Source organism: Oncorhynchus tshawytscha, linkage group LG31, assembly GCF_018296145.1.
Source record: "Oncorhynchus tshawytscha isolate Ot180627B linkage group LG31, Otsh_v2.0, whole genome shotgun sequence".
Taxonomy (NCBI): Eukaryota; Metazoa; Chordata; class Actinopteri; order Salmoniformes; family Salmonidae; genus Oncorhynchus; species Oncorhynchus tshawytscha.
In genome coordinates, this window is record NC_056459.1 from 28,856,910 (window position 1) to 28,877,970 (window position 21,061).

Genomic DNA, 21,061 nt, shown 5'->3' on the forward strand with positions numbered 1-21,061 from the left:
GTTTTACCAGGAGGTGGGGAAGGCCTTCATTGTACGGTTTACCGGTGTAACTGAGAAGAGTTACCTAAGGAATGGCTCCAGTTCAGTTATCCTATACTTCTCCACCTGTGCTTGTTTAGATGACCTGAGTTGATAACAGACACCCTGTTCTTCCCCTTCTGTCAGTTCCACAGTTTCCATCGGTTACTTAACTAGTTAAATAAAGGTATAACATTTTTTTTAACTACAGTGTCCTCTCACAGGCTGACTATCGCTCACGTTGCAAAATAAATTTAGACATACATATTCAATTATTGCACACGCACTGCTCGCGCGCGCCAACGAATGTCAGCATTGCCAAGGGCTAAAATAGAAGTCAGTTCTATTTCTAAGTCCTGCCTCTCCCATCTCCTCATTGGTTCATAGAAGCAGGTACCCATGTGCCATCTCCTCATTGGTTATACCCACGTGGGTGACTGAAAGACGAACGAGGTCGGTGGCAGTAATGCATTTAATTTATGAAAGTTGCCAATCGCAATATAAAGCCAAGAGAAGAAAAAGCCTGGAAGGAGGAGAGATGACTAGAAACGATTCGGGTTGGCCGTTTTATGTGCGGATTAATTGGCGGAGTAGAGGACCTTGTGCATTTCAGGTAAAATAACAACTCTGTGTATATCCCTGGACAAATTAGCTAGCAACAGCAAGCTAGCTAAATAGGACAAATTAGCTAGCAAGTGCAAGCTAGCTAGCTAAATTGCCATAAATGTTTAATGCTTTTCGACCTGTCCCCAAATTAATATAATTGGTTCAGAGTTTGTTTTGATATTGTAACCTGCGTGTCGTGATCGCGTTTGGTGTGGGGGGACAAAATACATTTATGCACGATGGCGCGCGCAAGCAGCTGGTTTGGGTTCCGTGTCAGGGGTCACTGGAAATGTCTCTCCCTCCCTGGGAATATCTGACGGTTAAATAGGATGTATTTATTTAGACTTATCTAGCCCTCTGCTATGATGTGGAGACATTGTACTCAAAGTGTGAGCTGCAATTGACTTCAAAAGTGGGCCAAAGGGATATTTTTATTTTAACGATTTGACTGAAAGTGTGAATGTGGATCAAAAGTAAGAAGAAGGATGGAAGCACAGGCCTAGAAGCTTGGGCCTGTATGATGGAAGCTTGGGCCTAGAAGCTTGGGCCTGTATGATGGAAGCTTGGGCCTGTATGATGGATCTTGGGCCTAGAAGCTTGGGCCTGTATGATGGATCTTGGGCCTAGAAGCTTGGGCCTGTATGATGGATCTTGGGCCTAGAAGCTTGGGCCTGTATGATGGAAGCACAGGCCTAGAAGCTTGGGCCTGTGTGATGGATCTTGGGCCTAGAAGCTTGGGCCTGTATGATGGATCTTGGGCCTAGAAGCTTGGGCCTGTATGATGGAAGCTTGGGCCTAGAAGCTCGGGCCTATATGATGGAAGCTTGGACCTAGAAGCTTGGGCCTGTATGATGGAAGCACAGGCCTAGAAGCTTGGGCCTGTATGATGGATCTTGGGCCTAGAAGCTTGGGCCTGTATGATGGAAGCTTGGGCCTAGAAGCTCGGGCCTATATGATGGAAGCTTGGACCTAGAAGCTTGGGCCTGTATGATGGAAGCACAGGCCTAGAAGCTTGGGCCTGTATGATGGATCTTGGGCCTAGAAGCTTGGGCCTGTATGATGGAAGCTTGGGCCTAGAAGCTTGGGCCTGTATGATGGAAGCACAGGCCTAGAAGCATGGGCCTATATGATGTAAGCACAGGCCTAGAAGCTTGGGCCTGTATGATGTAAGCACAGGCCTAGAAGCTTGGGCCTGTATGATGGAAGCACAGGCCTAGCAGTTTCGTAGTCATCTCAATGGTCATACCCAAAGACCTACATCTATTTTATGTAGTTTAAGGTTAAGGCTGGAAATCTCTGTCTCTATTACTCCGACAATGAAATAAGATATGGTTATTGAATGAATGGCAATGTAGAGTCTAACACAACCGATATGTTATGTACTATATATACAAAAGTATGTGACTATGCAACACTCACTACCGAGTTCCAAACTGCCTCTGGAAGCAACGTCAGCACAAGAACTGTTTGTCGGGAGCTTCACCCTGCTTAATGCCAAGCGCCAGCTGGAGTGGCGTAGAGCTTGCCGCCATAGGACACTGGAGCAATGGAAACGCCTTCTCTGGAGGGATGAATCATGCTTCACCATCTGGCAGTCTGACGGACGAATCTGGGTTTGGCCAGGAGAACGCTACCTGTCCGACTGCATAGTGCCAACTGTAAAGTTTGGCGGATGAGGAATAATGGACGTGGCTGTTTTTTGTGGTTCGGGCTAGGCCCCTTAGTTCCAGTAAAGGGAAATCTTAACACGACAGCATACATTGACATTCTAGATGGTTCTGTGCTTCCAACTGCAAAGGGGGACCAACTCCATATTAAAGCATTCCCAGAAGAGTGGAGGCTGTTATAGCAGCAAAGGGGGACCAACCTCATATTAAAGCCTTCCCAGAAGAGTGGAGGCTGTTATAGCAGCAAAGGGGGACCAACCTCATATTAAAGCATTCCCAGAAGAGTGGAGGCTATTATCGCAGCAAAGGGGGGACCAACTCCATATTAATGCCCATGATTTTGGAATGAGATGTTGGACGAGCAGGTGTCCACATACTTTTGGTCATGTAGTGTAGCTTATGGCAACGTTATCATATAATTTATCTATGGCTCTTAGTAACGCAACCCAGATAATCCACTTAAATACATTATTCTGAACTTTTCTTCACAATAAATAATTTCCAAATGATCTCCTTTAATAATGTAGCATGACCGACCGCAAGCTAGCTCTACAACGGAACAGCTTTAAGTTTTTCTCTGAGATGCGGCCTCACTTAACAATATTAGTTACTCTTAAGACGGGTGTCATGGCAAAGTTACTATAATTAGATTTCAATAAGAAACAACTAGCTCCATTTGAGTGGTCTGACTCTTGTAGGAAGTCTTTCAGAATCTGACACGGCAGCATCCGCCCCATCCAGCCACGACCGAGGCGACACTGACACATCTCTACCTGCAAGGCCTGGTTAAAACGTCAAGGAGCGTCACAGAGGGAACTGGAGATTTCTGTCTTCGTCAGAAGTAGCCTAACTTATTCCTACATGTTGTTGATTTCCCTCAGTGGTGTGGATCAGCCCATGTGCAGCTTTCTATGTGTGAAGGATATAAGTGGCCTTATGAAACTTAAACTATTCAAAACTATTTCACACCCTTCCACCACATGTCTCTTGCGTACAAATATGCAGATATAAATTATAGCTGAATGACAGAAATTGCCAGTAGTTGTCATCAGAGATGTTTGTAATTGAAACAAGAAGCTCAAATTGACATTAGGTTTATTGACATTTGGCCTGTCCTGTACTCTTGAAAAATCATCATTCACTTCCTGAATCTGTGTTTAAATGCAGGGGATTGGTTGAAGTCCCAGTGTGTTGATGTGTCATGATGAATGACTCATGATGTGTCCATATGTCATTTGCTCTGCCTCTTAGTGTCTGTCACCAACATTTTCTCTCTAAGCTTCTATTACAGCTGCTTACCCAATGCTTCAGTGAGGGGAACCTGCCATGCAGCCTCCTATGTAAATACTATATGACTGGGATCGTCAACTAGATTCCATTTTTTTTCTTGAGCAGATGGTTGGGGGACGAGAACATAATTAAGCAATAAGGCCTGAGGTGGTGTGGTACATGGCCAATAAACATTGGCTAAGGGCTGTTCTTAGGCACGATTCAACGCAGAGTACCTGAACACATCCCTTAGCCATGGTATATTGTCTGTATATCACAAACCCCCGAGGTGCCTTATTGCTATTATAAACTGGTTACCAATGTAATTATACCAGTAAAAAATAAATGTTTTTTTTTCCATACCTATGGTGGTATATGGTCTGATATACCACTGCTGAATCAGCATTCGGGGATCGAACCACCTAGTTTATAATTACAAATAATTTGTAGACTTCAAATTGACTGCAAGTAGCCCAAACAGATGTTTGACTAAGACAATAATTTTAAGCCTTGTTTACATTTGTATACAATCACATGTCTCTCTATCATGCGTGGGAATACTTAGGGGAAGATTTCTTAAATTAAAATCACTTGGAGCAACATTTCCTGGTGTTTTTGCAGTCTTTTTTTTGTTGTCAAACAATAAAATAAAAGACATTTGCTCAGAACTTGGGCTCCAAATTAAACCGGGTCGCCAGTTGTGGAATCCTGCTGTATAACGTGGCCTGGGCTGTACCTGCTGCTGTTGACCTAAGATATACAGGATCAACCAGACTAACTTTGCATTTAGACCTGACTTGTTTTACACTGCTATTGGCTTGAATTGGCGTTATGAAACTTTAGGTTATGCGAACTGTTGCAACTCAAAATGTTTCTTTAACAAATAGGCTACAGAGATGCATTATGGTAATACCAAGCGGAAGACAGTGATACAGCAGACCAGATAGTGGTTTATTTTCAGGGAAATCTCCAGCGGAACATTATCCTAAACATAACAGGATAGGACTTGTCAGATTCCTTGTCATGTCATCTGTAATGGAATGTCCATTCCATACTTCTATCCCTGAAGGGTCTGCTCATCTGTTGATATTACTTGACATAACTTCCCTCCTAGTCAGTCCCCTGATCAAAGACCAGGCCTGCATGAGAAGGATCACAGAAGAAAAGCCTGCAGTCTCCCATCTTTGATCTCATTCAGTTGTTAACTTCGTTATTATTCTCGAGGCAAGACCCCTTGATAGCCCCACTTCCTTACTGTTCAGGATTACTGTACAGGATTCCATGGACAGGATTACTGTACAGGATTCCATGGACAGGATTACTGTACAGGATTCCATGGACAGGATTACTGTACAGGATTCCATGGACAGGATTACTGTACAGGATTCCATGGACAGGATTACTGTACAGGATTCCATGGACAGGATTACTGTACAGGATTCCAACAACACCGTGCTGTAAACTGTTGCCATTGGGATTTCATTACAGGGTCTATTTCTTTGTGAATTTTCCATCAGAGCTTGAGATTTGGCCGGGCTGTCGACTGGCTCGAAGTTAAAGGGGGGCCCAGAATGGCTGGGGGAACACTGACATTACAGTCAGTTGTAGAGGGGCCCAGAATGGCTGGGGGAACACTGACATTACAGTCAGTTGTAGAGGGGCCCAGAATGGCTGGGGGAACACTGACATTACAGTCAGTTGTAGAGGGGCCCAGAATGGCTGGGGGAACACTGACATTACAGTCAGTTGTAGAGGGGCCCAGAATGGCTGGGGGAACACTGACATTACAGTCAGTTGTAGAGGGGCCCAGAATGGCTGGGGGAACACTGACATTACAGTCAGTTGTAGAGGGGCCCAGAATGGCTTAGAGGGGCCCAGAATGGCTGGGGGAACACTGACAATACAGTCAGTTGTAGAGGGGCCCAGAATGGCTGGGGGAACACTGACATTACAGTCAGTTGTAGAGGGGCCCAGAATGGCTGGGGGAACACTGACATTACAGTCTGTTGTAGAGGGGCCCAGAATGGCTGGGGGAACACTGACATTACAGTCAGTTGTAGAGGGGCCCAGAATGGCTGGGGGAACACTGACATTACAGTCAGTTGTAGAGGGGCCCAGAATGGCTGGGGGAACACTGACATTACAGTCAGTTGTAGAGGGGCCCAGAATGGCTGGGGGAACACTGACATTACAGTCAGTTGTAGAGGGGCCCAGAATGGCTGGGGGAACACTGACATTATAGTGAGGGGTCTCTTCGTCTCCACACTGTCTGGCTTCCCTACTGCCAATGACTGACTGTGGCTAGCCACAGCTGTGATGGGTCTGGGCTAGAGAGTCGTCTTCCAGCCAGCCAATGTCCCATGATTCCTGTTTTGGCCCCACCACCATGTGACACGGATGATTCCTGTTTGGGCCTCACCACAATCATGTGACACTGATGATTCCTGTTTGGGCCTCACCACAATCATGTGACACTGATGATTCCTATTTTGGCCCCACCACCATGTGACACGGATAATTCCTGTTTGGGCCTCACCACAATCATGTGACACTGATGATTCCTGTTTTGGCCCCACCACCATGTGACACGGATGATTCCTGTTTGGGCCTCACCACAATCATGTGACACTGATGATTCCTGTTTGGGCCTCACCACAATCATGTGACACGGATGATTCCCTGTTTGGGCCTCACCACCACCATGTGACACTGATGATTCCTGTTTGGGCCTCACAACCATCATGTGACACGGATGATTCCTGTTTGGGCCTCACCACCATCATGTGACACGGATGATTCCTGTTTGGGCCTCACCACCATCATGTGACACTGATGATTCCTGTTTGGGCCTCACCACCATCATGTGACACTGATGATTCCTGTTTGGGCCTCACCACCATCATGTGACACTGATGATTCCTGTTTGGGCCTCACCACAATCATGTGACACTGATGATTCCTGTTTTGGCCCCACCACCATGTGACACGGATGATTCCTGTTTGGGCCTCACCACAATCATGTGACACTGATGATTCCTGTTTGGGCCTCACCACAATCATGTGACACGGATGATTCCTGTTTGGGCCTCACCACCACCATGTGACACTGATGATTCCTGTTTGGGCCTCACCACCATCATGTGACACGGATGATTCCTGTTTGGGCCTCACCACCATCATGTGACACTGATGATTCCTGTTTGGGCCTCACCACCATCATGTGACACGGATGATTCCTGTTTGGGCCTCACCACCATCATGTGACACGGATGATTCCTGTTTGGGCCTCACCACCATCATGTGACACGGATGATTCCTGTTTGGGCCTCACCACCATCATGTGACACTGTGCGTCTGTAATAATATCCTAATGGATTAGAGGCTGTGGTGTATTAAACACTTAAAGAACGTCTTTGTTCCAGTCTGATCGTGATGGCTGCTGTTTTGTGGGGGGTGTGACCACAACTTGGGTTGAATCAAGAGGATAACCTGTGCCTAAATGGAGAAGCTGCATGGATTCAACAACAGTTAGTCTATTACTCAATTTCCTCTTATGGTAAAACAAGTGTACAGTTATACTAGTTGAGTAGGAGGTGTGACTATTCAGCTTACAGGGTGCTTTACGTGATCCGTAACTGAATTTTGCTGTCTATTTTCATGTAGGCTTGTTTACGAGCGTGTCTCTAGGCTGTTCTGTAATGTCATCTTATTGAGTGATGCATGCTTTGGCAGCCCGCCAACAAGGACCAGTCGGGAAAGCAAACATCCGGGATAAAATTATTTTCACTGACTGCAGAGAGAATGAAGAGACCAGGTTAACCTGTCCTTGATTTTTGTGTGTGTGTGTGTGTGTGTGTGTGTGTGTGTCTGTGTCTGCCTGCTAGTGAGGAACTTGCTGATTGGAAGCAGTGTAAGGCCTCATTGTTACCAAACTCGATCACAGCCTTGCGATACTGTAACACTCTGCTTCATATATCCCACTGGTCCCTAATCTCTACAAAGGAAAACGTGCAGGCTAGTTTATATAGTTCAAAATCCAACACCCATGGTTGCTAGGACATATGTCCCTTACCAAGACAAAGTCAGCCTCATTGGTCTACTGGTTGTATGAATGTGGGATCTATCATCCCACAACTGTCCCAGAGTTTATTTGGAACAGACTATTTATTTATCGCACAGAACGACAAGCTGACCAATTGAATAAGTAAAACTTGTCTACTATGTGGGATAGCAGATTGACATAGGCTAGTGCTTTTGCTGCTCGTTACTCGTCTTGTTGGCTGAGGGAAAAGTTTAAAAAAAATCTTCAAATGCGCATCGGAATTCGGTAAGAAGGACTTACACTGTTGCATCCTCGAGTTGCATGTTCTTTTAATATAAACTAGCATCATCTAAATGTGATTCCTGTCATTCTGAGCACTTTGGGTGGACGCCCTTATCAGGTTATGCACCCAATGCATATGAGTCCGGTAAATTTCTCAACTGTCGGGTAAATTTTAAATGCTGGTCAAATGTCCGGCGCCACATTTTCCTGACTGAAACCCTGGCCTGTACTGTACACCAGCTCAGGCGTCGTATAGGCTATCAGTATCACGGACAGTGAGCTCAGTATTGGGACACTGACAATTTTTGTTTTGTTTTGGCTCTGTACTGAAATTATACAATGACTATGAGGTTAAAGTGCAGACTGTCAGCTTTAATTTTCATCCGTATCGGGTGAACCATTTACAAATTACAGCACTTTTTGTACCATTTTAGGGGACCAAAAGTTTTGGGACGAATTCACTTACACTGCATTCGGAAAGTGTTCAGACCCCTTGACTTTTTCCACATTTTGTTACGTTACAGCTTTAATCTAAAATGGATTAAATTAAATCCTCAGCAACCTACACACAATACCCCATAAAGACTAAACGAAAACAGGTTTTTGGAATTTTTACAAATGTATTAAAACTAAAAAAACATATCTTATTAAATAAGTATTCAGACCCTTTGCTCTGAAACTCAAAATTGAGCTCTGCTGCATCCTGTTTCCATTGATCATCAGCATTGAAGGTCCCCAAGAACACAGTGGCCTCCATCATTCTTAAATGGAAGAAGTTTGGAACCACCAAGACTCTTCCTAGAGCTGGCCGTCCAGCCAAACTGAGCAATCAGTGGAGAAGGGCCTTGGTCAGGGACGTGACAAAGAACCCGATGGTCACTCTGACAGAGCTCCAGAGTTCCTCTGTGGAGATGGGAAAAACCTTTCCGAAGGACAACCATCTCTACAGCACTCCAGCAATCATAAAAACCTGCTCCAGAGCACTCAGGACCTCTTGGGCGAAGGTTCACCTTCCAACAGGACAACGACCCTAAGCACATAGCCAAGACGACGCAGGAGTGGCTTCGGGACACGTCTCCGAATGTCCTTGAGTGGCCCAGCCAGAGCCCGGACTTGAACCCGATCGAACATCTCTGGAGAGATGTGCAGCAACGCTCCCCATCCAACCTGTCAGAGGTTGAGAGGATCTGCAAAAAAGAATGGGAGAAACTCCCCAAATACAGGTGTGCCAAGCTTGTAGCGTCATAGCGCCAAGAAGACTCAAGGTTGTAATCACTGCCAAAGGTGCTTCAACAAAGTACTGAGGAAAGGGTCTGAATATTTATGTAAATGTGATATTTCCATTTTATTTTGTTATTAGCAAAAATGTATGTTTTTGCTTTGTCAATATGGATATTCGGTGTAGATTGATGAGTACAATAAAAAACAACGTAAGGGGGCTGTAACGTAACAAAATGTGTAAAAAGTCAAGGGGTCTGAGTACTTTCCGAAGGCACGGTATGTGTATGAAAGTAGTAAGTTAAGTATTTGGTCCCATATTCATAGCATGCGGTGACTGCATCAAGCTTGTGACTACAAATGTGTTGGATTCCTTTGCTGTTTGTATTTTAGATTATTTTGTGCCCAATATAAATAAATGGTAAATAATGTACTTTGTTATTTTGTAATCACTTTTATTGTAAATAAGAAGATACATTTCTAAAACCAATACATTAATGTGGGTGCTACCATGATTACGAATAATCCTGAATGAATTGTGAATAATGATGAGTGAGAGACGAACAAATATCATACCACCTCCCCCAAAAAATGTAACCTCCGATTTTATTGTAATAGTGAGCTGTTAAAGATGTTATGTCTTGGGGTATGATGTCATGTCGTGGGGTATGATGTCATGTCGTGGGGTATGATGTCATGTCGTGGGGTATGATGTCAAGTCGTGGGGTATGATGTCATGTCATGGGGTATGATGTCAAGTCGTGGGGTATACTATTTCTTGGGGTATGATGTTATGTCTTGGGGTATGATGTCATGTCGTGGGGTATGATGTTATGTCCTGGGGTATGATGTATGAGCGTCTAACTTTCTCACTGCATTGGCAGGACATCAAGTCTATGGCTCTTTCCACATGCAGCTGTCTGTACAGGAACAATTCTTTGTTTTATTATTTTAACCTTCATTTAACTAGGCATGTCAGTTAAGAACAAATTCTTATTTACAATGACCGCCTACCCCTGCCTAACCCGGATTGGCGCTGGGCCAATTGTGCTCCGCCCTATGGATCTCCCAATCACAGCCAGTTGTGATACAGCCTGGAATCGAACCAGGGTCTGTAGTGACATGCCAGTACCTTAGACCGCTGCGACATTCGGGAGCCCAGCCTAGCTCCCTGGTCTCTCTGTTCAGTAACAGTACAGCCTAGCTCCCTGGTCTCTCTGTTCAGTAACAGTACAGCCTAGCTCCCTGGTCTCTCTGTTCAGTAACAGTACAGCCTAGCTCCCTGGTCTCTCTGTTCAGTAACAGTACAGCCTAGCTCCCTGGTCTCTCTGTTCAGTAACAGTACAGCCTAGCTCCCTGGTCTCTCTGTTCAGTAACAGTACAGCCTAGCTCCCTGGTCTCTCTGTTCAGTAACAGTACAGCCTAGCTCCCTGGTCTCTCTGTTCAGTAACAGTACAGCCTAGCTCCCTGGTCTCTCTGTGCAGTAACAGTACAGTCTGGTCTCTCTGTTCAGTAACAGTACAGTGTGGTCTCTGTTCAGTAACAGTACAGTGTGGCTCCAGGCTGGACAATCTGAACTGGATTAGCAGCTCGCTATAATCTGGGACACTGCCGATTACGCCTGCTTCCATCTCACGGGCCTGCCCTCTCCCGGGCCTGAGCTTGTCATGTGACCAACCGACAAATGGAACCCTGTGTTTCCTTAGATGGCAGTGGTGGGCAACTGACGGAGGGAGGGATGAGAGGGGGAGAGTGACCAGGGCTGGATACTGGAGCTGCAGGATTGGTGTAATTGTCACAGAAGAGCTTCTGCATGCCATAAACTCTAGCTAGCCTAGCAGCTTCATGCTCTTTTACTTTAAAGACCTCCTGATTGTGCTGAATCAGAATCTGTGGATGGCAGCAATCCACCAGTGGCCTTTGCGATTATTTACAACAGACAAGCCAAGTTACCGGGTGACTGACTGTGATTGTGGTGGTTGGTGATTGCAGCGTCGGTAGAGAGCGAAGGGGAAAGGGAAGGTAACTCATTAACACCACAGAACGACTGTAGTTAAGCTGCCTCGGCCTGCCTGTCTGGCTGCTTGTCATATGAGCCTGCAGCAGAAAGACAGAACCAGAGACCGCCAGACAGACCCAGAGACGGACGGACAGACAGACCCAGAGACGGACGGACAGACAGACCCAGAGACGGACGGACAGACAGACCCAGAGACGGACGGACAGACAGACCCAGAGACGGACGGGCAGACAGACCCAGAGACGGACGGACAGACAGACCCAGAGACGGACGGGACAGCCCCAGAGACGGACGGACAGACAGCCCCAGAGACGGACGGGCAGACAGCCCCAGAGACGGACGGGCAGACAGACCCAGAGACGGACGGGCAGACAGACCCAGAGACGGACGGGCAGACAGACCCAGAGACGGACGGGCAGACAGACCCAGAGACGGACGGGCAGACAGACCCAGAGACGGACGGGCAGACAGACCCAGAGACGGACGGGCAGACAGACCCAGAGACGGACGGGCAGACAGACCCAGAGACGGACGGGCAGACAGACCCAGAGACGGACGGGCAGACAGACCCAGAGACGGACGGGCAGACAGACCCAGAGACGGACGGGCAGACAGACCCAGAGACAGATGGGCAGACAGACCCAGAGACAGATGGGCAGACAGACCCAGAGACAGATGGGCAGACAGACCCAGAGACAGATGGGCAGACAGACCCAGAGACAGACGGGCAGACAGACCCAGACAGACCCAGAGACAGACGGGCAGACAGACCCAGAGACGGACAGACAGACCCACAGACGGACAGACAGGCTAGGAAGCTAGCCTTGGCTAGAGCTGTGTGTGTGTCCGACTGCCACACACACATACTGACATATAACCCACACGACACACACACACACACACACACACACACACACACACACACAACACAACACAGAAGTGCCGTGTGCTACCAGACCAGGAGACAGGAGAGGACAATCAGAGCAGTGAGTGAGTTGTGCCCCAGTTGCATGCGCCCTATCACATGCATGAAATTAGTGACAGCAGCAACGGGGTTCTATGAGTCGTTGTAGTGGGAGGCCGGCCAGCTAGCCAGCCACATAACCCATCCAGGCAACAGCCATGGACCCTCTGGAACAGGAATACAAGTCTCCATTTGACTTTGAGCAGGGGGTGAATAGCAGCTACCTCTATCTGTCTCCCAGCTTCAATGTAACACCACCAGGCTCACCGCAAGTGACTGTCACAGCCAGAGGTAACCAGAGCAGTGTGTGGGGGAGTGAGTGAGGAAGTTTGTATTTGTTATAGGGTGTTTGGAAAGGGAACAAGCGATAGAGGGGGTGGGAGGGGGTCATGTGAGAGAAAGGGGGATGGATTATTATAGAGTTTCTTGATTTGTGAGTGTGTGGGTTTGTGTGTGACTGCGTACTTTTGCCATCACATCCTGACCTGTTGAGTAAGAGGGTATGTTTGGAGCAGATGTCAAACAGACTTCGTTCTGACAAGCTCACAATGAACACACTCATAGAAAGAAACCTAGAATTGTTTCAAACCTAAAGTGGTTTAGTCAAACCGAGAAGGGTTTCAAACCTAAAGTGGTTTAGTTAAACCTAAAGTGGTTTAGTTAAACCTAAAGTGGTTTAGTTAAACCTAAAGTGGTTTAGTTAAACCTAAAGTGGTTTAGTCAAACCTAAAGTGGTTTAGTCAAACCTAGAAGGGTTTCAAACCTAAAGTGGTTTAGTCAAACCTAGAAGGGTTTCAAACCTAAAGTGGTTTAGTCAAACCTAGAAGGGTTTCAAACCTAAAGTGGTTTAGTCAAACCTAGAAGGATTTCAAACCTAAAGTGGTGTTGTTAAACCTAGAGCGGTTTAATGGCATCGTAGGAGCTTGGTCAAGCAATGAGAAATGACAAAGATGGTATCATAGGCAAATCCCTTTAAACAAATATTAGTCAAAGAATGTATAACAGAGAGTTTAAGTGGCTGTTTGTTTAACTATGCTGGCAGTCCTGTGTGTGTGTGGGGCCTTAGGTGGTTCAGCAGTCAACACAGTTCAGGGATAAAGGCTAGAAAAATCATGCATTGAATAATAAAAAAACGTATTAAATATAATATATTTTTAAATTGGTTCATTTTCAGTGAATTTCCTGGTTTGAGAGAGTTAAATAGGAAGTGAGCCTGTTGTCAGTACAGAAGCCAAGGACTCTAGGCCATGTAAGGTAGAACCCCCCCCCGCCCCCCCCATGATCTGGGCTGATGGTGTAGGTTACTCAGATCTGTCACTGTCAGCAGTATGGAGACCTGGACCGCTGACACCTGAGTGGCACTGCCTTGTCATCAAGAGGAGGGAGGAGAGACAATCGAAAGTGAGAGGTCAGGAAGAGGTGAGAGTGTAAAATGTCTTGAGCATTTGATCTAATTTGATTAAGCATAGATCTACACAATTTTCTCTCTCTCATTGAATTGGGTACAGTCATATCTAACTGACAGGAAACAGTCCACCTATATCAATGGTTAATTTTTTTAAACTGTGGAATACCGCAGGGCAGCTGCCTTGGGCCACTTCTCTACTTAATATACACCAACGACCTTCCCTATGCCTTGGTTGAAAGTCAATAAACTCAACTATATTTGCAGATGATACTACAATTTATGCAGCAAGACAATCGGTTAAACAGGTACAGCAAGCTTTGCATGGAGATTTGGAGATTATCAGGAAATGGGTTTGCCAAAACAAACTTGCTTTAAACACCAAGAAAACCAAAGTTATGTTGGTCTGTTCAACTAGGAAAAGGCCAAAACAGCATGGGATACAATTAAGTATGGGAGGAGTACAAATTGAAGAAGTGGCAGAAACCTAACTACTGGGAGTACAGCTAGACAACTGCTTATCATGGTCATCTCAAATAACTAATCTATGTCAAAAAATTATTAAAACAGCATGCATAATTAGAAGGATAGCTAAATATTTACCAGGGAAAATCCTTCAGCAAATAACACAGGCATTGGTTGAGAGTCAGGTGAACTATTGTTCGGTGGTCTGGGGAAATGCATCATCTAGTGAAGTTAGGAGGCTGCAGAATGCACAGAATAAAGCAGTAAGGATTGTTTTAAGGCGGAGATATGGTTCTTCTGTTGCAGTCATGGATTGTCTTAAGGTGGAGATATGGTTCTTCTGTTGCAGTCAAGGATTGTTTTAAGGTGGAGATGTGGTTCTTCTGTTGCAGTCATGCGCAGTGTTCTTGGTTGGTCATCAATCGACAAGATAATTGAAAAAAACATGCTTATCTTATTTTATAATATACATCATTTAAAACGGCCAAGTTCTATTCACAAAGGTATTCAGTTGGTAAGAGACAGACATTCCGTAAATACTAGGAATAGATTGTCCACCGTCTATGCGTTACCCAGACAGAACAGTATTCAGTTGGTAAGAGACAGACATTCCGTAAATACTAGGAATAGATTGTCCACCATCTATGCGTTACCCAGACAGAAAAAAGAAATGGGCAAAAGAACATTTCGATTTAGAGCAATAAAGAAATGGAATAAATTAACTGAGCAAACTAGAAACCTTTCAATATATAAGTTTAAACATTATTTAAAAACAATTTAAATATAGTATATAGAAATGTTGTGGGACTATAGTAGATGAAGAATCAATATTTTTTAGATTGAGTATTTATTGGGTCATTATGCTAGTGTATTATGTATGTTTGTAATAGTGTGTTATATGTGAAAGTGTGTTTGTATTATAAATTGTATTTTAATGTTAAGGACTCTTGGAAGATTAGTCCAAATGGGGACTAAAAGAGATCCTAATAAAATAAAATCAAATCTCATGGAAATGTGATTTATGATTGTGATATTCCAAACTGGATACATTTCTGTTAGATTGGCACTATTTTGAGCAACATTGATGAGCATGCTTCTACTTGTTAATACTCCTTCTTGGAGACCAGGCAGTCTGTTCTGTAGCCTATTAGGGAGAAAGTCACTCTTCACTCTGTTGTTTGTCTTACTTCCTGTCCCTTGCCCTGGAACTAACTGTTCAAGTCAAAAAGGATGGATTGATGGAATAGTACATCCTGTTTATTCCTGATCCTGAACAGCCCTCCAGACAGTAGCTAACAAACACCATCTGGTAACACTTTGAAGCCTACACAAGTACTGCATAACAACATCATATAACGCATACATAAACAGTAGGCTACATAAGGATTTTCATAAATGCTCATGTCAACAAATGCAAGTTGATACTTCCTTTGTCACAATTTCACTTGTGTTACGTATAGTTATGTATGGGTTATGAATGTTATGTATGGGTTATGATTGTGTTATGTATGGGTTATGATTGTGTTATGTATGGGTTATGTATGGGTTATGAATGTGTTATGTATGGGTTATGATTGTGTTATGTATGGGCTATGATTGTGCTATGTATGGGCTATGATTGTGTTATGATTGTGCTATGTATGGGCTATGATTGTGTTATGAATGTGTTATGTATGGGCTATCAATGTGTTATGTATGGGTTATGAATGTGTTATGAAGTTCTTATGTAGGTATCATTCAAATAAAGTGTTATCACTCAGGATATCCTTTTTGATTTGACCGTATCATTTATCCAGCAGTACCCGATGTTACGTAGTGCCATTTGTTATCTTCTAGTCAAATGAAATGTTATTTGTCTCGTGTCGAATACAACAGGTGTCGTAGACCTTACCGTGAAATGCTTACTTACGAGCCCTTAACCAACAATGCAGTTCAAGAAATGGAGTTAAGAAAATATTTACTAAATAAAATAAAATAAAAAAATGAAATAAAAAGTAACACAATAAAATAACAATAACGAGACTATATACAGGGGGTACCGAGTCAATGTGCAGGGGTACAGGTAGTAGCATGGCTATATACAGGGGGTACCGAGTCAATGTGCAGGGGTACAGGTAGTAGCATGGCTATATACAGGGGGTACCGAGTCAATGTGCAGGGGTACAGGTAGTAGCATGGCTATATACAGGGGGTACCGAGTCAATGTGCAGGGGTACCAGGTAGTAGCATGGCTATATACAGGGGGTACCGAGTCAATGTGCAGGGGTACCAGGTAGTAGCATGGCTATATACAGGGAGTACAGAGTCAATGTGCAGGGGTACCAGGTAGTAGCATGGCTATATACAGGGAGTACAGAGTCAATGTGCAGGGGTACCAGGTAGTAGCATGGCTATATACAGGGGGTACCGAGTCAATGTGCAGGGGTACCAGGTAGTAGCATGACTATATACAGGGAGTACAGAGTCAATGTGCAGGGGTACCAGGTAGTAGCATGGCTATATACAGGAGTACAGAGTCAATGTGCAGGGGTACCAGGTAGTAGCATGGCTATATACAGGGGGTACCGAGTCAATGTGCAGGGGTACCAGGTAGTAGCATGGCTATATACAGGGAGTACAGAGTCAATGTGCAGGGGTACCAGGTAGTAGCATGGCTATATACAGGGAGTACAGAGTCAATGTGCAGGGGTACAGGTTAGTTGAGGAAATTGAAGTAATATGTACATGTAGGTAGAGTTAAAGTGACTATGCATAGATAATAAACAGAGAATAGCAGCAGTGAAAAACAAAGGGGGGGTCAATGTAAATAGTCCGAATGGACATTTGATTCATTGTTGAGCTGTCTTATGGCAGCTCATTGTTGAGCTTATCATTGTTGAGCTGTCTTATGGCAGCTCATTGTTGAGCTTATCATTGTTGAGCTGTCTTGGGGGTAGAAGCTGTTAAGGAGCCTTTTGGACCTAAACTTGGAGCTCCGGAACCGCTTGCCATGCCATAGTAGAGAGAACAGTCTATGACCTTGTCATCTATCAAGTCTGGAAATATGTTGGGAATGTGAGGAGGAGATGCTAGTGTCTGGCTGTAGGAATGTAGGGGGAGGCGAGGAGGTGATAGTGTGGTCGACCACACTAAGGAAAATAAGGTAATTCCATCTCTTTTAAGTCAGATTCATCGCTGGTTTAGTATCAAGTAGCTCCAACCACATTTCTTCCTGCTTTCATAAATGGCAATCGAACCATAAGGTACTGAGACAATCAACCATCATACATACAGGTACCAACTACAGACCCATGCCAGCTGTGATTTCTGTATGTGAACTTCTATTACCATAGCAACACATTTTATTTATTTATTTATTTATATATATATAATTCTAATCAATTATAGGAAACTACTGTAACCATAACAATAGTTAACCCTAATCAACTATAGGATCAGAGGTCCTAATACACTATATATACAAAAGTATGTGGACATCCCTTCAAATTGGTGGATTCGGGCTATTTCAACCAAACCCATTGCTGACAGTTCTATAAATTCGAGCACATCCGTCTTCTGCAACACTCACTACCGAGTTCCAAACTGCCTCTGGAAGCAACGTCAGCACAAGAACTGCTCGTCAGGAGCTTCATGAAATGGGTTTCCATGACTGAGCAACCGCACACAAACCTAAGATCACCAAGCGCAATGCCAAGCGTTGGCTAGACTGTTGTAAAGCTCGCCGCCATTGGACTCTGGAGCAGTGGAAACGCTTTCTCTGGAGTGATGAATCATGCTTCACCATCTGGTAGTCCGAAGGACGAATCTGGGCTTGGCGGATGCCAGGAGAATGCTATCTGCCTGAATGCATAGTGCCAACAAAGGTTTTGTGGAGGAGGAATAATGGTCTGGGGCTGTTTTTCATGGTTCGGGCCCCTTAGTTCCAGTGAAGGGAAATCTTAACACGACAACATACAATGACATTTGATATACTTTGTTCTTCCATCTTTGTGGCAACAGTTTGGGGAAGGCCCTTTCCTGTTTCAGCATGACAATGTCCCCATGTCCCCAATGTCCCCAGTGATCAGTGTGGAAGAACTTGACTGGCCTTAACAGAGCCTTGACCTCAACCCCATCGAACACATTTGGGATGAATTGGAACGCCGACTGCGAACCAGGCCTAATCACCTAACATCAGCGCACGACCTCACTAATGCTCTTGTGGCTGAATGGAAGCAAGTCCCTGCAGCAATGTTCTAACATCTAATAGAAAGCCTTCCCAGAAGAGTGGAGGCTGTTATAGCAGCAAAGGGGGACCAACTCCATATTAAAGCCTTCCCAGAAGAGTGGAGGCTGTTATAGCAGCAAAGGGGGGTCCAACTCCATATTAAAGCCTTCCCAGAAGAGTGGAGGCTGTTATAGCAGCAAAGGGGGACCAACTCCATATTAATGCGTCAGGTAGCCTAGTGGTTAGAGCGTTGGACTAGTAACCGAAAGGTTGCTGGATCGAATCCCCGAGCTGACAACTTAAAAATCTGCCCTTATGCCCCTGAACAAGGCAGTTAACCCACTGTTCCTAGGCCATCATTGTAAATAAGAATTTTTTCCTAACTGACTTACCTAGTTAAAAAAAAAAATATATAATAATCATTTAAAAAAAATAAAAAAATATTTCGATGAGCATTGTATCAAATCCATGAATCACATGGTTTGGCCGGGGTAGGTCGTCATTGTAAATAAGAATTTGTTCTTAACTGACTTGACTAGTGAAATAAAATAACTTAAAAAATCAGCAGAATGTGATATTGACAGTAGAGTATATTAGTTACCTAGTAATTACATGTTATTCCACTTGGCAGTGTGTCTTGTTGATTGACACCTCTGTTCTGAACCACCTCTGTTTCTCTCTCCTGCTTTCTCAGAACGGCTCCGTCCAGAAAGGTTATTAATGGTGTTGTCTTTCCTACAGCGTACGGCCCTGACTGGCCTGCTCAAAGCTCAGTGTCAGACATCCAAGTAGATTTGCCTATGTGTGTTTCCCCCTGAGCTAGTGTCCATCTTCAGAGGCTATGTCTCAATCTAGCTGGTCCTCCAACTCCCATCATCCACCCCCTGTGGACTATCTTTTGTCCATGTCTTCATCATCTTCCTCCCCTTCAGAAGGAGAGATACTACTCAGGTTGACAGCTAATGTTGGCATGGTCCTATTATGTCTTTGAGGACAGGAAACCCTTTGTGTGTGAGGATGTCTCTCTGAACTCTCTCTCTATCTCTCCCCTCCCTCACTCTCTCTCTTTCTCTCCCCTCCCTCTCTTTTTCTCTCTCTTCTATTCTCTCCCCCCTCCCTCTCTCTCTCCAGGGGCTGTCAGACCAGACTATACCCCAGAGTTAGGGGAGGATGCAGTGATGTCAGTGACCGTGTCCCCTGCCATCCCCACCCTGACAGAGGAGGAGCAGGAGGACCTTCGAGGGGAGCTGCTCAGGGTGACCTTTCCTTAGACCTAAAGAGTTTCTTTAGTATGTTCTCCCACTACGTCTCATCAGGTCTCCCTGTTTTTCTCCATATCTCTCGAAGGTGGAGGATGAGATCTTGACTCTGTCTCAGGTGCTGGCAACTAAGGAGAACCAGTTGGCAGACATCAAGAGGAAGCTGGGCATCACTCCTCTCAACGAGCTCAAACAGAACCTCAGCAAGAGCTGGCACGAGGTCACCACCTCTACAGTGTACGTGGCTGTACACACACACACACACACACACACACACACACACACACACTGTTCTGCAGAGTCAGTTCTTACATGCTGATTAGTCAGAGGGAATTAATGTGTACATACTTTCTTCTCTCTCTCTCTCTCGCTCTCTCTCTCGCTCTCTCTCACTGATACAGCTATAAGAAGACGTCAGAGGGCCTGTCCGTGGCCGGTCAGAAGGCCACAGCAGCCTTCAACAACATGGGCTCAGCCATCAGCAGGAAGTTTGAGGATGTCAGGTGAGGCACACACATTACATGGCACCCTATTCCTTTTATAGTGCACTACTTTTGACCAGTACCCAATGGGGTTATGGTAAAAATATAGTGCACTATATAGGGGCCTGGTCAACAGTAGTGTACTATATAGTGAATAGAGTTCCATTTCAGATGCACGTAAAGGCAGACTCTTTTATACCCCAGAGAGAAGCCCTCCACCCTACCCCAGTCACCTTTACCCTCTACCCCAGTCACCTCTACCCCAGTCACCTTTACCCTCTACCCCAGTCACCTCTACCCCAGTCACCTTTACCCTCTACCCCAGTCACCTTTACCCTCTACCCTAGTCACCTTTACCCTCTACCCCAGTCACCTTTACCCTCTACCCCAGTCACCTTTACCCTCTACCCCAGTCACCTTTACCCTCTACCCCAGTCACCTTTACCCTCTACCCCAGTCACCTTTACCCTCTACCCCGGTCACCTCTAGTCTCTACCCCAGTCATCTCTAGTCTCTACCCCAGTCTCCTCTACCCCAGTCACCTCTACCCCAGTCACTTTTACCCTCTACCCCAGTCACCTTTACCCTCAATCCCAGTCATCTCTAGCCTCTACCCCAGTCAACTCTACCCCAGTCACCTTTACCTTCTACCCCAGTCACCTTTACCTTCTACCCCAGTCACATCTACCTTCTACCCCAGTCACATCTACCTTGTACCCCCTTCTACCTTTTACCCCAGCAATTTTTATAAATGTTTGGGGAAAAAATAATTCAAACCCTGCTATGAGACTCGAAATTGAGCTCCGGTGCATCTGTTTCCATTGATCAACCTTGATGTTTCTACACTTCTACAACTTGATTGGAGTTGAACTGTGGTAAATACAATTGATTGGACATGATTTGGAAAGGCACACACCTGTATATATAAGGTCCCACAGTTGACAGTGCATGTCAGATCAAAAACCAAGCCATGAGGTTGAAGGAATTGTCCGTAGAGCCCCGAGACAGGATTATGTTGAGGCACAGACCTGGGGAAGGGTACCAAAACATTTCTGCATTATTGAAGGTCCCCATGAACACAGTGGCCTCCACCATTCTTAAATGGAAGAAGTTTGGAACCACCACGACTCTTCTTAGAGCCGCACGGCCAAACTGAT

At 45.1% G+C, this 21,061-nt stretch overlaps 1 protein-coding gene across 6 annotated transcripts in view; it reads left to right on the plus strand.

The window, feature by feature from the left end:
- LOC112236023 (tumor protein D52) overlaps positions 1-21,061 on the plus strand; it is a 32,597-nt gene that overhangs the window by 7,988 nt on the left and 3,548 nt on the right. For 3 of the 6 annotated variants that reach the window (XM_042310120.1, XM_042310123.1, XM_042310121.1), the window contains exons 2-4: positions 19,295-19,419; positions 19,511-19,659; positions 19,824-19,925. In XM_042310120.1, the coding sequence (XP_042166054.1) occupies positions 19,295-19,419; positions 19,511-19,659; positions 19,824-19,925 (376 nt within the window). Of the gene's footprint in view, positions 1-7,346; positions 7,375-12,229; positions 12,378-19,294; positions 19,420-19,510; positions 19,660-19,823; positions 19,926-21,061 lie in introns of those variants that run through there. The other 3 variants (XM_042310117.1, XM_042310119.1, XM_042310118.1) reach the window with 2 other exon arrangements.